This window comes from Miscanthus floridulus, chromosome 11 (genome assembly GCF_019320115.1).
Source record: "Miscanthus floridulus cultivar M001 chromosome 11, ASM1932011v1, whole genome shotgun sequence".
Lineage (NCBI taxonomy): Eukaryota > Viridiplantae > Streptophyta > Magnoliopsida > Poales > Poaceae > Miscanthus > Miscanthus floridulus.
Genome location: NC_089590.1, coordinates 100643940 through 100660566, shown reverse-complemented (window position 1 = coordinate 100660566; position 16627 = coordinate 100643940). Strand labels below are relative to the sequence as shown.

The window sequence follows — 16627 nt, the reverse complement described above, 5'->3', positions numbered from 1 at the left end:
GGGGTGGTGGTGCACCGTCACAAGGGTGGTGGTGCCCTCAGGGCAGCAACACAAGTCCGGCTACGCCTCCTTTTCTTTATCTTTTACACCATCTTTGCAAATGTGCTAACACTCCAAGTGTTTCACCATCACATGCAAGTGTGTTAACATTTTCACAAATATTTTTCAAAGGTTAATCACTTCTCACCGAATGTGCACTAGGCCTAAAATGCAATGCAAGTATTTCAACATCTAGTGGCACTAGATGATCGAGTTATCCGATAAGAGCTCCACTCTTAATAGTACGACCATCTATCCTAAATGTGATCACACTCGCTAAGTGTTTCGATCACCAAACCAAAAAGCTTCTATTAAGTTTCACCTTTGCCTTGAGCTTTTTGTTTTTCTCTTTCTTCTTTTCCAAGTCAAGCACTTGATCATCATGGTCACCATACCATCATCATGATCTTTACCATTGCTCCATCACTTGGAATAGTGCTACCTATCTCATGATCATTTTGATAAACTAGGTTAGCACTTAGGATTTCATCAATTTACCAAAACCAAACTAGAGCTTTCATCTGATAGGTGTTAATTTACAAGCATGGCACGAGGTGGTTGCTATGGTTGCAGATGTACAATTAACAAACCATAGGAAGCGCTTTGTGTGGAGGCTACGTCAGAATAGATTATTTTCAGTCAAATCCATGTACAGAGCCTTATTAGGATCCGAAGCTATACCATATAACACATTAATATAGAAATTGAAACTACCTCTTAAAATCAAGGTATTTTTGTGGTATTTGTATAAGGAAGTAATCTTACCGAAAAACAATTTAGCAAGACGACAGTGGCAAGGAGATAGAAAGTGTTGTTTCTGTTCCTCTGAGGAGTCCATACAACATTTACTCTTTGATTGTCATTTTGCTAAATTTGTGTGGTGAACTATTCATGTTTCCTTTAATTTAATACCTCCAACTAGTATACACAATATGTTTACGGACTGGTTAGATGGGTTAAATAGGAAACTGAAATATAAGATTCTTGTGGGTGCAAGTGCTTTTTGTTGGGTAATATGGTTGACCCGGAATGACATAGTTTTTGATAAGATCCTAGCACCATCTTATTTGCAGGTTATCTTTAGGAGGACTTACTGGATTAGGTTCTGGTCCCTACTACAAAAGGAGGAGGATCGCTAAATGATGAAGATGGGATGTAGGAAGATTGAGACAACCGCAATATAGGTGTTTGCAAAAAACGGTTGGAGATTCAGTAACAGAATTGCATTTTAGATGTTGCTTTGGGAAACTTTACCTTGTTCTTCTTTGACTCGAAACTTTGTTTTTGAGATTGCGTGGACCTTTATGCTTATGCTTGTAATAAGGAACAGCTATATGCATTAGTTGATGTAGAAGTTGTGATATTAATATATTCCTTTTTCTAAAAATGATTGCAATCATGCATGTGGCCTGGTGCAGTGCTGCTGTCTGCACTTGCAGTGACTGAACCACATGCCTATTACTCCTACATGCATGGTAAAAAGGGAGAAAGGAGCAAGCAAAGAAGAATCACTTATTATGCTGTCTCAATGCTTGTCAAGAATCACTAATATATAGTAATAAAATATATGTTCACATGTACTACGTGTGTGTGTGTCTCGTCTCATCAGTTTGAGAGAGTGTGCCTGCTGTACGTATTTGACAAACAAATAAAATCACCTGTCTGCTGTACTTTTGTTCCTCGATCGATCAGAAAGTTAGAATCAGATGAGAGGAGCGAGCGAGGAGGACAATATTGCAAGAGAAGAAAAACAGTTAGCAGCAATAATATATACTGCATCAGGCATTCAGGCCGGCAGCCGGCTAGCTGCTCCTTGGCTCGATCGATCCTCCCAGCTAGCTTACACTGAAAACTGGAAAGCCAAAAGGCTGAGGAGCAGCACGAGCATAAGCTTGGACATGCTGATCGCCAAAGATCTGCTCGAGTCACTGCAGACAAGCTGGTTGTTGTGGTACGAGCACACTGATTGCTTCCTGAAAAACAGAAATAATCAATGCAACAACGGGATTTATCAGGTTAATCATACTACTACTTGGGACTAATTGGGAGCAAAAACCGGCAAACACATGTTGTGACAGGGGGTGTTTAAATCCAGGGGCTAAAGTTTAGAGGTGTCATATCGGGTGGCACATAGGGATGTCACATTGAGTGTTTGAATAGTAATAATAAAACAAATTACACAAGTCCCTCAGTAATCTACGAGACAAATTTATTAAGCATAATTAATCTATCATTAGCCCATGTTTACTATAACACCACATTGTTAAATCATGGACTAATTAGGATTAAAAATTTTATCTCGCAAATTAGTCTCAATCTGATGCATTAAGTTTCGTAATTAAGTCTATATTTAATACTACATGCATGTGTCAAGTATCCCGATGTGACAGAGGCTAAAGTTTAGGAGGGAAAAATAAACACAGCCAAGTGATAACATCGTCAGAATGCAGGCAACAAACTATAATGCCGCTTGTTATCATAACCAAATTTGTAATCGATCGAAAAATTTACAAAAGCAAGCAGCACATCAGACAACAGTTTCAGATATATAAAAACAGTGCAGAGGGGAGCTTTGCATTGTTTCGCTGTGGCATCTCTAGATAGTACTCTCTTTTTTTGTGTGTGAACACTCTAGATAGTACCTCTATATATGATTGCTACGATTCCATGTCGTCGCTATGCAAATGCACATGACAACCTGCGTCAAGTTGCAATCAGATTCCTTGGCAGTGTAAGGAAAGTGTGTATGCAATTTCAGTGGTCGGTGAAAGGATAAGGTTCAGCTACACTGCATGTTCAGATGAGAACAGCATGCAGGCGTTACATGCAGCAGAGCACATATATAAGTTTAGTTGGCATGGAGATGGGGATTGATTTGCAGCAAGCAAGATTGAACCTACAATGTGATGACGTAGTCGGCGTCTGAGCAGGTGAAGATGCTGGTGGGATCGTCGTAGGCGTAGCTGTAGGCGGTGGGGCAGGCGGCCTTGAACTTCTTGGAGTAGAAGGTGGGCTGGCACGTGGCCGGGTTCCCGAACAGCCCGCGGCAGCAGTACTGGTCGGTGTTGAACACGTCGCAGGCGCTCCGGCACGCCACCGTCCGCCCGTTAGCCTTCACGGCCAGCTCCGACGGGCAGCTCAGCCGCAGGTCCCCGTCGCACCCCGCCGCGCTGCAGTTGCCCTGCCCGTTCACCGGCTTGATCACCATGGGCAGGTTGAAGCCGTCCACAAGGCTCACGTCGTAGTAGTCCACGGACGCCAGCGTGAACTCGGCCAGGCTGGCCGGCGTCGCGCCCGACGACCCGCACTTGAGCGCGCTGCCGCAGGAGCCCGTGGCGCACGACCCGTTCCCGCCCGCGTCGAAGTTGCAGTCCGTGCGGCCCCAGATGCGGCCCGACCACCCCACCGGCGCCGTGAACATCATCGACTGCCCCGGACGCAGCGCGAACCCGCCGCCGCCGAAGCTCTCGCCGGGTGTCACCGCCGGCCAGATCACCGTCTTGCACTGGTTGATGATCGTGAACACGCGGGCCGACTCAGCACGCCGCGCCGCGCCTGCATGCATGCAATTTTTTTTTGTCTCATCATAAGTACATATTCCTAGTAGTATTAATATAGGAGTCCATATTTAATTAACTGACATCTTGTTATCTTGTATTATCTTATTACTTATAAGATTAAGAGAAGTACAGTAACAATTTGGTAAACTGACCCCACCAAGTCGAAGAAACACGATGAATCAGTTTGCACATTGTTTTTTTTCAATCCAATGTGATGCAAAATACTCACTCCGTGGATGCAATTCTTGCTTTTCAAGAAGCCAAACAATTTTACATTTCACCAAATCTATACAAAAAAGTACTCGCATTTATAATGCTAATAAGTATATTAGAGTAATCAATGAATATATATTTTCACAGTATAGCAATTTGGAGTCATAAATGTTAATAATATCGAGTGGTTCGACTGATGGTTTTTGCGGCTGATAAGTCAGTTGATGTTGTTTTGTTGTGAGAGAAAAAAAACTGTACCATGACTGATAAGCCGGGTTGATAGGTTCCAGCCAATAGGACGAATTATTTTGTAAACTTAGTTAAATTTAAACAAGTTTGACTTAACTAAAACCTAGAATTGTATGTTTTATAGGAGGCAGTACATAGCAATATGTACTGGCAGTTTCATAGATTACAAAAACAAAAAAAAATTGATGTGACAAAACAAAATGGTGGCAATCTCAAAGTGCAATAGACACGACCAGAGACAACTCTGATACATGTCTTTCCCTTTCCACAGGGAGCAAATGGGGTAGTACTGCAAACTGAAAAAGGCCAAGGCAAAGGAAAAGGAAAAAGAGGGGGGGCATTCATTCAACTCCTGAGCTTTCGGCAGGCAGGGAAAAGTGAGAGAGCACTTCATTTTTTTTCCAAGAAAGAAAAGAAGAATGTACAGTAACTAGCAGTACCTGACAGTAGGAAGCAGAGGAGGAGAGCCAGCAGAGGCAGGGAAGCTCTCTTCTCCATGGCTGTTTAACGTGGTGCGATGTGCATGGAAACGAAAGCCAGATACCTGGACAGAGCTCGGGTTTAATACCATACTCCATAGGGAGGAAGAGAATACGTACGTGATAGGGAGGCTCTCTTCTCCACAGCAGCAAGGAAGGTAAAAACCTTGGCTTGGCTTGCATGGCAGACTCATCTTCTTCTTGTACAGCAACAGAAGCAAACCATGCTCTTTCAGTTGTTCCTTCCTTGCTCGTTCCACATCCTCATTATCGTCCATCCCTCCTCCTCATGTCTCATTACTCTCACCCGATTCCGATTCCAATACTAGTAGCTCCGTTGTTGGGTTCATGCTTTCAGCATCTCGTCAGTCAACTCAATCAGAATCACAATTCACATGATATGACCAGCATAGATATGATGTAGCTCACCAGGCTTTCCTCTTATACTGTATAGTCACTTCTCTGTGAATCCATCCAAAATCATGTTTGTTAGCACAATCACCAAGAGAAAGGCCACATTAACAATCCAAACTACTTTATATACATGTAATAATATACCATCGTCCCTAGAGGAGTAGGGGTTCATTGGATATTGGAGTCCATGCATGACTCATGTGGTTTCTATCTATGCGCCAACTGTTGAATTTTTTATTAATACCATTTTTAATTAAAATTTACAAATATATATATATATATATATATATATATATATATATGTATATGTATATGTATACACACACACACACAAACATATATATATACACACACACACCTTGGGTCTACTCAACTACAGAAATAACATAATATCGTTTACTAGGAAAAATAAGTTTAAAATTTTATCTAATATTGTTAACAGTTCAAAACTGCCCAGTCCTTAAACAATTAACTGATGCGGTCATAGAAATGGCATGGCAGATCACAGATATGGATGTGCAAATTAATGCATAATTCATGTTGGTTTATTTATGCTATGCATCAAAATTTGTGTCAAACCTAATGTGGTAGACCTTATGTAGTATTCCTGTTGAACCAACGCGCTCTAACAGCCACAGAGGTGTGTATTACGGATGCTCATGAGCCAGCACTGCAAAGTGTTGGACCCTCACCGAATAAAGGTTAATTCCAAAAAAGGCCCGTAAGCATTCCACTAGTTACCATTTGTTTTCAGCCATTCCCAAGTCAAATCAACATACTCATCATGTTAAACTAAATCAAAACTAGCCTACAAACAGCTATGACATACACAAAATTTTACTTTCCAAATCATTATAAGGTAGGGTAAAAAAATCCAATCATAACAACCTTACAAGTAGCTATGGTAAACACAAATTATAAAGCATATAGACCTAAGGCTTATTTACTGGACCAAATTCCGAATAAAAAAAAGATGAAGCTAGCTGTGGCTGCGCCAGTACAAAAATAGCCTTACATACAAAATTAAGCTAGTTAAAAATAATAACTTAAAGCATAGTATTCACTAGTACAAACACTAACTTTACATAAAAAAAGATAAATCAAGTTATAACCTACACACACGCTACTAGGGCCTATAAACCAGCGTAGAACCGTGTGCTTAAGTATTAAACTAGTTTTTTTTTTGGAAAAAAAATATATATATGAAAACTTCACCTGCTGGTCGCACGGGCCCGCAGCTCGATCGGCCGCACCGCCGCCCAAGACGCCGCAGCAGCCCGCCGGACCCGGACGCCTGCGACTCCGTATCCGCCTGCCTCCCGCCCCGCGCTTTCTCCGTCCGCCTCACGCCCGCCCGCACGCCACCCGCTCCAGCAGATGTGGTCCGCGGATAGGAATGCGACCCCCGTGTTCAAAGTCGCGGACGATTTTGATATTTCGTGTTTCAGGTTGGCCCAAATTTTGAAATCGTTTCATCGGTACAGTAGACAACTTCTAGAGATCGTTTTCCGGCTGGACGACGATTTTGAGTTGTCGTTTTACCGTCGAACGATTTCTAGCAGGCATCTTTTTCCAGCTATCAACGTATATTACAAAATAACATATTCTGGATAAGATCCATCAGTAACATGTGAAACGTGCTAAACCGGGACTGAAGAAAATCGATCAAAAACGAAACCTGCAAAACTCACAGGAAAATGACACAAGAAAATCTTTCTCTGGAACACAAGAAAATAACTAACCTTTGGTGCCTGGACACAATAAATAAAGGTAATCGGATTTCACGTGGAAATATATACACACGAGACAGCAGCTGATACTTCCAGTTTAACTACCATAGAAACAAAATGGTTACACTTCGGCTGCCGTTATCAGCTTCTAACGCAACAGCTGCTAACTAAGCTGGGACTTTGGGGCAGTTTTTACACCAGAGGGTCCAGCTACCGGACCAAAACTAACCCACGACGATGTGATTTGGAGTATCATCAATGTACTATTCCATCATCACACCAGTTGCCATCGCTCTAGGAAAAAGGACACGAATGACTCGTCAGTTGTCCAAGTTTATTCCGTAGCGTTGAGCAAGGTTCTTCATGGTTCCGTTTTGCACCAGAGTTTCCAGCATGTCGTACTTCTTGCAGTTTCCATCGAGTAACTCCTGCTGCCGATTCGCTAGTTCCTTCTCCTCTTCCAACAGTTTCTGGACAGAAAAAAATAAAAACAGCTCCACATAAGCACTATCATGTATAATATAATATTCTCAATGAAACATCAAAGTAGCAGCATCAACACCACAATAACAATCAATATTGTAGTTAAAGCACAGATACAGTACTTGGACACTCACCAATCTGACGAGAGTGTGAAGTATTTATAAGAGACAGGCCACCAGTATTGGTAAACTATGATAGATGCAGTGCAATGTGCAATAGTGCATATGCACTTGGCTATCCAATATGAATTTGCATACTTTTAACAAGTGATCCACACCTAGTCACAATTACTCTTGTATAGTCTCCTCTTCCTTTGAGGCGCCCCCACAAACAGCTAATTGATAGCATGAGAACAAAATAAGCATATCTTTTTGTGCCATTAAAACTCAAGGTTAATATCACCTATGGAATGGATATTAAGTTCCCAATTGTTATATTACATTTAAGATTCATGGAAGGAACTTTTCCACTTCTGAAAATAAAGGATTATAAATGGAAAGCACTATGGGGTCTCACTGTTTCATGTTTGGTCTAACCATGAAAATAACATAGCAGCCAGTAAAACCAACATTTTTATGCTAACCGAATGTACTCCCTCCATTCCAAATCATAAGATGTTTTGGCTTTTTCATATACATTGCTTTTGCCATGCACTTAGCTATACACTATGTCTAGTCTAGATATATAGTAAATCTAGAAAAGACAAAGCGTCTTATGATTCAGAATGGAGGGAGTACAACACAAAAGATCAAATAACACATCATCAACCATACACTGAAAAAGGGCAGGCACAAAGACAGTTTTCCCAGAGCAGTCACAAAACAACTAAACATTTACCTTTATCAGAGCCATGTTCTCAGATTCCTGCCTCTTTGCAAGGTTTTTCAATTTCTGCATCGCTTCATAGTCCTTATCTCCTTGTTTTACCCAACAGAAATCTTTTTTAAGGCCAGGGCAAGGAGGGCGATCGTGAAACATCTCAGGCTTGGCATGTGTAGCTTTTACAGGCCTTGGCATTCCACCAATTATGAATGGGAAATCATTCATCAAGTCTACAGCAGCCTTAGCCTGCACATCATCATTCAATTCCACCAATGCGGCACAAGGGATTTCATATGGGATTGTGTAGTTGACGATGAACTCCACACTGACAACATTTGCACACTGTGCAAGAGCAGCTTTGATGGCCGATTCCTTTACTTGAGGAGAAAGCTGGTCAATATATATCGTCCTCTTAACTTTCTCCTCGAAATCAGCATAGTCCTTGGAAGCCTGCTCTTTGGAAGTCTCCATTGAAGGGCAACCTGTTGAATATAAGGTACGACACTTGGTCACTCCAATCTATAACGTTCCATGCAAGACGTAGCCAGTATACATAAGAAAATTCAGGAGAACAGTATACAAAAGCAAAATAGGGTTCAAAGTTGAAATGTGACAAACATACACATACAATATATTTTTGTATCGTTGACATAGCAAATCTGTTTCTCTTGCATGTTGGTCATTAGGTGGCGGGCTAGGATTTTTAAGCAAGGAAGCAGGGTGTATCTAGACAATAATAATCCAACATTGACTTCGGTGTGCAACTATAATTTGCCAAGCATTTAGTATGCAGATATAAATTTTATTAGAACCAGCAAACCACAATTCAGTAAACAGCAATATTTTCGAAAAGTACTATTCAAATCCTTGGAGAAAACATCTTGTTCAATAAATGTGACTAAACAGTCATTCAATAACTTATCACTTATTATACTATTTCTCAACTAATTCCTAGGTAGATGGACTAATTGCATAGAATACTCTTTTCAGTAGTTGTTATCTCCAAAATCAATTTAAGAATCAAGCACAGAAAATCATAACGAACACTTTTATTTGTTTCAACAAGCTTAATGGAGACCTCACAGCCTCTGAACCTGTTATATTTGCTCATATCTATATATCTATCTATCTATCTATCTATCTATATCTATCTATCTATCTATATATATATATATATATATATATATATAAAGTCAACCTGCAAAGAAAGACTACCTCCCGCATCATTGCATTAAGAAGAAGCATCTCACGTGCAGGCTGAGAAACACCCTGAAGGCCGGCTGCCCTGGACATGCCATCAAGCACCCAGGACACATGTATGCGGCCATGTGCATCTCGCTGAAAGCAACTCAGGTGCTTACACGTATAACTCAGGAACACAGCCTGTTTAAATTCGCTCCCATGGGAGTCAAACCTAGGACCTAAGGTGCTCCTAAGGCTCCTGTGACCACTAGGCTAGAGACCCTTTGGCTATATTTGCTTGTACCATTATCATCATCAATAAAGTTACCACGTTGGAGTTGAAGCCTTATCAAATCCACACTTGAAATATCCTTAGATTTTGATATTACGGTATCGCCAGACAAGAAGTCGAATACGCGATTCAGTATAATCCAATGAACAATCCAGTAAACCAGGGGCGCATCCAGTAAAGGTCATGGAGATGACAAAATGGTATATATAATATTTCTGACACACGTGATAGGAAATGCTGTAGAATATACGGTTCCAGTCTTCCACACATTCATCAGTTCAAAAGAACAAGACGATACAGTGCCAGATGTGCATTTAGACAATCCTGACCATGCGAATGGAGCAGATTCGCATCTAGAACAGAACGTGTTGCCCTTCCCACCAAACAGAGCTCGGCCTTGTGAATTTAGGGCTGGGGATTGGTGCTTACCTTCGGAGGATGCAGACGGCTTCTCGGCGCTCCGGCCTCCTCGGTGGGGTGGGACAGTGGATCGGTGCCGCACTGCCGCGTGGACGCCGATGCCGGCCTCGGTGGGTGCGAGCGCGACGATGCCCTGGCTGCTGCGCTGCCCCGGCCGCGGACCGCCCAGCCGCTGCCAGCAGGTGTGCGGCGCGGCAGCCGCCCAAGACAAGCTGAGCGGAGAGCTGCCGGTCCGCCGCCGCGTCACGACGGAAGTAGGGTTTGGAACGCAGGAACGCGAGTCGGGAGGGAGAAGCGCCGTCACGCCGACCGGACCGGGAGTCGCGCACGCAGAGCAGAGGGGGCGTCAGTACGTCATTTGTTGGGCCGACGGAGATGGACGGTAGAGCCGCAGGAGGCTACTGTTTTGGGCTCAATTCGCGAATAGCCTGTTATTTTAACTATATTTTCATTTTTGTCCACTCAAAAAAAAACTATATTCTACAGTACACGTTGATAAATAGTACGGCCCAATACCGCTGGTTTTGTTTGGCCGGGCTCCCGGCAGCTCCGGCTCCGGCTGACACCCTACGCGAACACTGTAGCACCACTGTAGCAGCGGAGCTGTTTTTCGCTTTCCACCTTTTTTTTCTCTCACTGTAGCGCGGTTACTGTTCACGGAGGCCAGTGAAGCTCCAGTTCCTGGCTTCTCCGGCTCCGGTTCTGACACGCTACATTGCGTGAACAGTGTAGGAGCCGAAGCCTCTTCGAGCCGTACCAAACAGGTTCTTAACTGCAACCGGCAGTGAAGCGGCAACACTGCCCGTTCCAGCCCTTCCCAAGAAAAAGAAAAAAAAAGAAACGAGGAGGATACAAATCGGCAGTGTTATATATCGTTCCTTTCAATCCCTACCAGTTTAAGCCACGATCTGACAATCGGTCTGTTCGTTGGTTGGTTTCTAGGCTGATAAACCCGGCTGATGCTGGTTTGTTGTGAGAGAAAAATATTGTTGGCTGACTGATAAACCCTGGCTAAAGCGAACAAGCTGAATAAATCAAATGTATCACCGGCAGTGAAATGTAACCTCAGCCATGATACAAACCGACAGTGACAAGCTATTGCGGCATGAACCTCAAACGGTAGTAAATGGTAGTGAACCTGTCACAACCCTGCTAGGCTAGTACTATGGCAATATAGGATGTAAGAAATAGTTCTTCTCTCATGCCCGACCAATGGAGGTCTTTTTCTTCAAGTTATGCCAATAATGCAGCTATTTTTCATCAAAATTCCCATAGAAGCTCCCCTTTTTAATAAATGATATGATCATCACAGAGTATAACTATTTTGTTCCTCCTTAAAAAGGAATTACAACCTGTGTTGTGACGATCATTGTAATACCCATGTTTTTGCCATTGTTGTTACATCTTGTTTACGAAGATATGTTCATAAAAGATTTGGCTTATATAACACTAAGATTTAAATCAGTAGCAGCCTATTAATCGTCAATATTGCACTCATAATTTTTCATTTCCTTGGGGCATTCCATAATTTAGAGTGATCTTTTGAGTTTAAATCTAAATTTTCCACCATCTAACTCGTCGAAGGCATTTGATAAATTACCTAGCATCATCATTAATTAAATGGACTAAAATAACCCTAAAAATATGCATCCAAATCATTTGTGTTCTCTGTTGTAAAAATTATCCCAATCTAAATTATCCATTTATGTCTTATTTATATAAGAAAAACTAGCTCAAGGTCTGTGGTATTTTGGGTAAACTCTTTTTTACACCAACAAGGGGTAATTTGTAAGTATGTGGAGAGAGCTTGGTTATCTATGGTCTTTCAGTAATTTCAGTAAGTGTCGACGAAATATGGTCGGCAGTCTACCTAGGGGTATGCCCAAGGTAGTAGATTATCGGCAGACAGATGCGCAAGCCCCAAACAAGACGGTGACGCAAGACAGACACGAGGTTTTATCCAGGTTCGGCCGTCAAGAAGGCGTAATACCTACGTCATGCGTCTGATTTGTATTGCTGTATATCAATGAGAGATGTTTTTTAGAGGGATCCCCTGCCCGCCTTATATAGTCCGGGGGCAGGGTTACAGATTTGGAAACTAATCCTAGTCAGTTACAATTGCCATATGTGGCCGGATAAGGATTCCTACTCTAATCGACCAGGATCCTGCTTGATCGCCAAATCCGCCTTGATTCCTTGTGCGGGACTCCGATCAGATTGGTTGGGCCGCACGTCGTCTTTCGGGTGGATCGGACCCATCGATCCGGGCCGGCCCAAGCTTAGCCGTAAGGGTATAGGGGTTAATACCCCCACAGCTAGTCCCCGAGCACCATGTATTATGCTGCGACACGCCATTTTAACCTTCTCCGACAAGTAAGGCTTGAGTTCTTGACATTTCTGACCACCGTCATCGTCGGAGAAGTAAGTTGTCCGAAGAATGTATGGTGCTCTTAAGAAAAAAGAAAAAGATTTCCGTCCTGAGAAGTGTGCCCACTTGTATTTCTGGAAAGAAATGTAAGTGGTCTTGAAGCATAGCGTCCTTGAACGTCAGAGGCGTAGGGGTCGAAAAAAACCAACACATTCACTGCAAGGTGAAGTGTGCCCACTTAGTCCCCGAGCCTGGTAGTAGGTGACGCAGGCACGTGGTGCCAGGGTCTAAAAAGAATTCACAGTTTAGTTGAGAACCCAATTGTCGTACAAACAAAAACGAGATGCACCGGCAGGTGCATTGTACCGATGTAGTCCCCGAGCTTGCTGGAAGGCGAGGTATGAACCTTGTAGTAAGGTCTAAATAAATGTCTCTCAACTGTATGTGAGTACAACTCACATGTAGTCAAGGAGAACCATTCTCCGAGCAGTGGTCGGGACAGTCCCCGAGCACATTGGTAATCCGTACAATCATTCAAAGCATAGGGGTCGATTAAAACACATTCATCGCAAGGTGAAGTGTGCCCACTTAGTCCCCGAGCCTAGTAGTAGGTGACACGGGCACGTGGTGCCAGGGTCTAAAAAAGAATTTCCACCGCAGTTAAGAATCCAATCGTTGTACAGGCGATACGAGATGCACCAGCAGGTGCATCGTACCGACGTAGTCCCCGAGCTTGCTGGAAGGTGAAGTATGAGCCATGTAGTAAGGTCTAAATAAATATCTCTCAACTGTATGTGAGTACAAATCACATGTAGCCGAGGAGAACCATTCTCCGAGCAGTGGTCGGGACAGTCCCCGAGCACATCAGTTGTCGGAGCAGTCCCCGAGCACGGCGGTGGTCGAAGCAATCTCCGAGCACGGTAGTAGTCTTGGCAGTCCACGAGCACGGTAGTGGTCTGGGCAGTCCCCGAGCATGACCCTAGTCTGGGCAGTCCCCGAGCATTGTAGTAGTCTTGGCAGTCCACGAGCACGGTAGTGGTCTGGGCACAAGATATGCAGCGAAAATACGAACGCCACTTGTATATTATTTGGTGTATTTATTTATCTCCTTTCTCTGTCAAGTCCAGTCTGACACGTTTGGTCAAAAAAGCAGACGGGTATAGTACGCCACTCTGTCTTCTTGCTCTTTTCTGGCAAACAGTCGCTTGGCACCTGTATGGAGGTGCGTCAGTGTGGGCCCTCTTACACTATCAACGAAGAGGCGTGTACACTGGTAACGAAGGGACACGTTTATTGGCGTACATCTTGAGGTTGTGTGAACAACCGTCTGCGGCGCATGCGCATGTCTCCCAATAATCTCGGGCGGACGAAACGACGGAGATCTTTGTTATTTATAATATAGATCTGGTAAGTTACTCATACCGTTCCCCATTGTCATTTGCCGCCGCAACCTTCTTCTTCCCCTTGTCGAACCCTATTCTCCCAAAAATCATCACCAATCCCCCCTCCACCGCATCCACTCCCTTAGCAAGGGCAGATTAATGACGAAGAGAGACGCCTAGAAGAAAGGCGGAGTCATGGCGAAGGAGTGGTGCAAGTCAAGGAGCAATGAGCAGACCATTGAATACCTCGTCGCCATGGGAGTGCTCCACAACAAGGCGCTCACGGGATGGCGTGCGCCAGAAGGAGAAAGCTTCCCTGACCCACAACCAGGTGAGATTGTGGTGTTCGAGGATTTCTTCAAACGGGGTTTTGGGGTTCCAATGCACCCTTTCCTTTAGGGTCTCTGCTTGTATTACGAGATTGGGATTTGCAATCTGCATCCCAACTCGATTCTTCTTGTCTCCACCTTCATCCATCTCTGCGAGGCCTATGGTGGCTTTCAGCCCCATTTCGACCTCTTTCGCCACCTGTTCTATCTACGAAAGAAAGGGAGCGACGGCTCAAAGATAGCCGGAGGCATCTACCTCAACCTGTGTGACGGTATGAAGGCCTAGTACCTGCACTGCCCTTGGAACACCTCGCTGGACGAATGGTACAAGAAGTGGTTCTACATCCAAGAAGAGCCGAACACAATCACCCTGTGCGACGTGGGGTTGATTCAAGAGAAGAAGAACAGCTGGTCGGAGAAGCCCGAGAACTTGGAGCAGATCGTAGAACTGCTTGGGATGATCCCATGGGGAAAACTAGATGGTCCAAGTGTGGTCAGGAACTTCATCAGCCAAAGGATCCAGCCCTGCCAGAAGATGGTACATCCGGGCTTCGAGTATTAGGGGAGCGCAGATCCAACGAGGACCAGGAAAGAGGCGCTCGACAAGATAGAAGTCAAGGCCAGGATTGGGGAGCTGTTCAACCTAGCCGATCCCAATTATGTCCGATTAAACGACATCGAGCACGCCTTCAAGCTGGCCCGACCTCCCCCAAAGGTAAATGATGCTTCATTGTACCTATAGAATTTTGTTGTTAACAGAAAATTGACTGTTGTTTCCTTTATGTTTCCCAGAGTAATGGTCGTGACCAGCAGCCATGTTCGTGTCTCCGCCCCCTGGTGTAGATTGGCCGCAAATTGCTAGCCCAGCCGCCCAGACCAGTGCCAGGTCCGAAGGCGTCCACTGGGCGACACTCGAGGTTGCAGAGGACGCATCGACCAGAGCTGTTGGCAAGCGGCCGGCTGCCAGCAAACGGTGCCAAGCCATCTTCCCCCTCTCAGACGATGAAGCAGAGGATGCAGACATCTTCCGGCTCGTCCCTCGAAAGAGGAGGAGACAAATGGTGTCGACGGAGCAGGGAGGCTCCTCTATGCTAGCAGTGATCGCAACACTGACCACTGCAACACAGAGGACAAGCGGGGGAAATGTCAAGCATCAAACCCCAGCGCTTGTATCGGTGGTGGAAAAAGATCCGGTGGAACCTGCCGAGCACGCGAAGCAGTGGCGGTCGAAGAGACGCTCCTTTGCCACATCATTCCGCGCTTCTAAGCTGTAAGTATCTGTAACTTTGATGTAAGCTTATAATTTGTATTAAATACTGTTGTTTGCTGAACTTTTCTCTGATATATTTGGTCGGCGTCCATAGAAAATCCTGACCAGCTAGCCAGGTGCGGCACGACTTCACCAGCAATGGCGGGAAAAACTGCTCAGTAGCTAGCCGTGGAGGAACCTATAGAAGGAACTCCGTCGGGACCTCAGTAGGCGGATGACCAGACGTCAGTCCCCGAGCGGCTGGTCGAGAAGACAGCCGAGCAGAGTACAAGTGCTCCGAGCACAAACCTTATTGAGGTGGATACCTTGGCACCAAGGGAACTGGATCAAGCCGAGGAGCAGCAGCCGGCGGTGGCATAGAGCACTCTTGCCAATGCAACGACTCGTGGGAAAGCCATGGTGGTCGCGGAGACTACAGACTCCAGACCAGCGCCGCCCCCTGAATAGGAGGCTGAAGAGGACGAAGTTGAAGAGGTCCTGGGCCATCCCCAAGATAAGCGACAACATGTATATGTGTCGTGCTAGCGGAATGACGAGTGGGTGATGCACGAAGAAATCTTAGAGGTCAAAGAGACCCTAAAAGTTGAACGAGCGGCAAAGCGTCTGGTGATAGAAGTCCAGGTATGACCGGTTTGACCACTTGACCCTGTTATGTAGTCGAACTGTCTTATGTATCTTATCTATATGCAGGACTTGATGAAGACCGCAAAGTACCAAAAGAGGTGCTTTGACCAAATTGAGGGGATTACGGCAAACAATAAAGAACTGGCGGCCGAGGTGGAACGCTTGCACCGCCAACTTGAAGCCGTCGAGCAGGAGAGGACAGAGCAAGAGGCATAGAACCAAAACCTGGTCGGCTAGCTCAATAACAGAGAGCGGGAGAAAGCAAGTAAGTTTTCATCTTATCATAACAAGTGTAGGACTTGTGTTGTTTCATTGTTGGCAATAACAGCTGTAATGCAGGTTTAGAAGCTGAGATGACCTGCCTCCAAGGGGAGAATAGCCGTGTGACCATAGAGTGTGGTCGCCTAAAGGAGGACAATGAGAAACTAGCGCGCGACCAGTCTAAACTCCGGGACCGCACAACCAAGATGAAGGAGGAACTAAAAAGTAAGTATTCTAGACCACCTTTCTCATTCTGTTGCTCGCCTTGTCTTGTCGTGTCATTACATTTGATGTCTTGTATGGTATTCAGTTTTAAAAGTCAATGCCAAGAGGCACCTAGAGGCCGTGATCAAAGAGCGTGACGGCTGGAAAGCACGATGCCTCGAGGCCACCGAGGAGCGGGACACGTGGAAGAACCGGTGCCAAGAAGTGGCAACTAGCATTGTGCCCGTACTCAACCTTATCGACCCGGCGCTCACAGAGGAAGAGCCAAGGACGCTCCAGCTCGGA

General features: G+C 44.7%; 2 protein-coding genes across 3 annotated transcripts; both read right to left on the bottom strand.

The window, feature by feature from the left end:
• Positions 1-1640: 1640 nt before the first annotated feature.
• Positions 1641-6300, bottom strand: LOC136494246 (pathogenesis-related thaumatin-like protein 3.5). Of its 2 annotated transcripts, none has more exons than XM_066490415.1 (6): positions 6170-6300; positions 4970-5002; positions 4707-4891; positions 4502-4605; positions 2940-3594; positions 1641-2012 (listed from the first exon to the last, which is right to left on the bottom strand). In XM_066490415.1, exons 4-6 carry the CDS (start codon positions 4557-4559, stop codon positions 1880-1882), a joined length of 846 nt encoding a protein of 281 aa, XP_066346512.1. In that variant the 5' UTR covers positions 4560-4605; positions 4707-4891; positions 4970-5002; positions 6170-6300; the 3' UTR covers positions 1641-1879. The 2 variants fall into 2 exon arrangements, with proteins under 2 accessions (XP_066346512.1, XP_066346513.1); XM_066490416.1 differs by having other exon boundaries at positions 4707-4865.
• Positions 6301-6715: 415 nt separating this feature from the next.
• LOC136494247 (ASI1-immunoprecipitated protein 1-like) lies at positions 6716-10222 on the bottom strand. Its single transcript, XM_066490417.1, has 3 exons — positions 9893-10222; positions 8005-8471; positions 6716-7154 (listed from the first exon to the last, which is right to left on the bottom strand). Exons 2-3 carry the CDS (start codon positions 8458-8460, stop codon positions 7005-7007), a joined length of 606 nt encoding a protein of 201 aa, XP_066346514.1. The 5' UTR covers positions 8461-8471; positions 9893-10222; the 3' UTR covers positions 6716-7004.
• Between the last annotated feature and the right edge of the window lie 6405 nt (positions 10223-16627).

What these genes read in the sequence shown, in the direction of transcription:
- LOC136494246 (XM_066490415.1), bottom strand. Translation starts at nt 4,559, where the DNA reads ATGGAGAAGAGAGCTTCCCTGCCTCTGCTGGCTCTCCTCCTCTGCTTC. An exon ending in CCTCTGCTTCCTACTGTCAG is followed by an intron (nt 3,595 to 4,501) that starts GTACTGCTAGTT and finishes GCATGCATGCAG; the next exon opens with GCGCGGCGCGGCGTGCTGAG. An exon ending in GCCGACTACGTCATCACATT is followed by an intron (nt 2,013 to 2,939) that starts GTAGGTTCAATC and finishes TCTGTTTTTCAG; the next exon opens with GAAGCAATCAGTGTGCTCGT.
- LOC136494247 (XM_066490417.1), bottom strand. Translation starts at nt 8,460, where the DNA reads ATGGAGACTTCCAAAGAGCAGGCTTCCAAGGACTATGCTGATTTCGAG. An exon ending in AGAACATGGCTCTGATAAAG is followed by an intron (nt 7,155 to 8,004) that starts GTAAATGTTTAG and finishes TTTTCTGTCCAG; the next exon opens with AAACTGTTGGAAGAGGAGAA.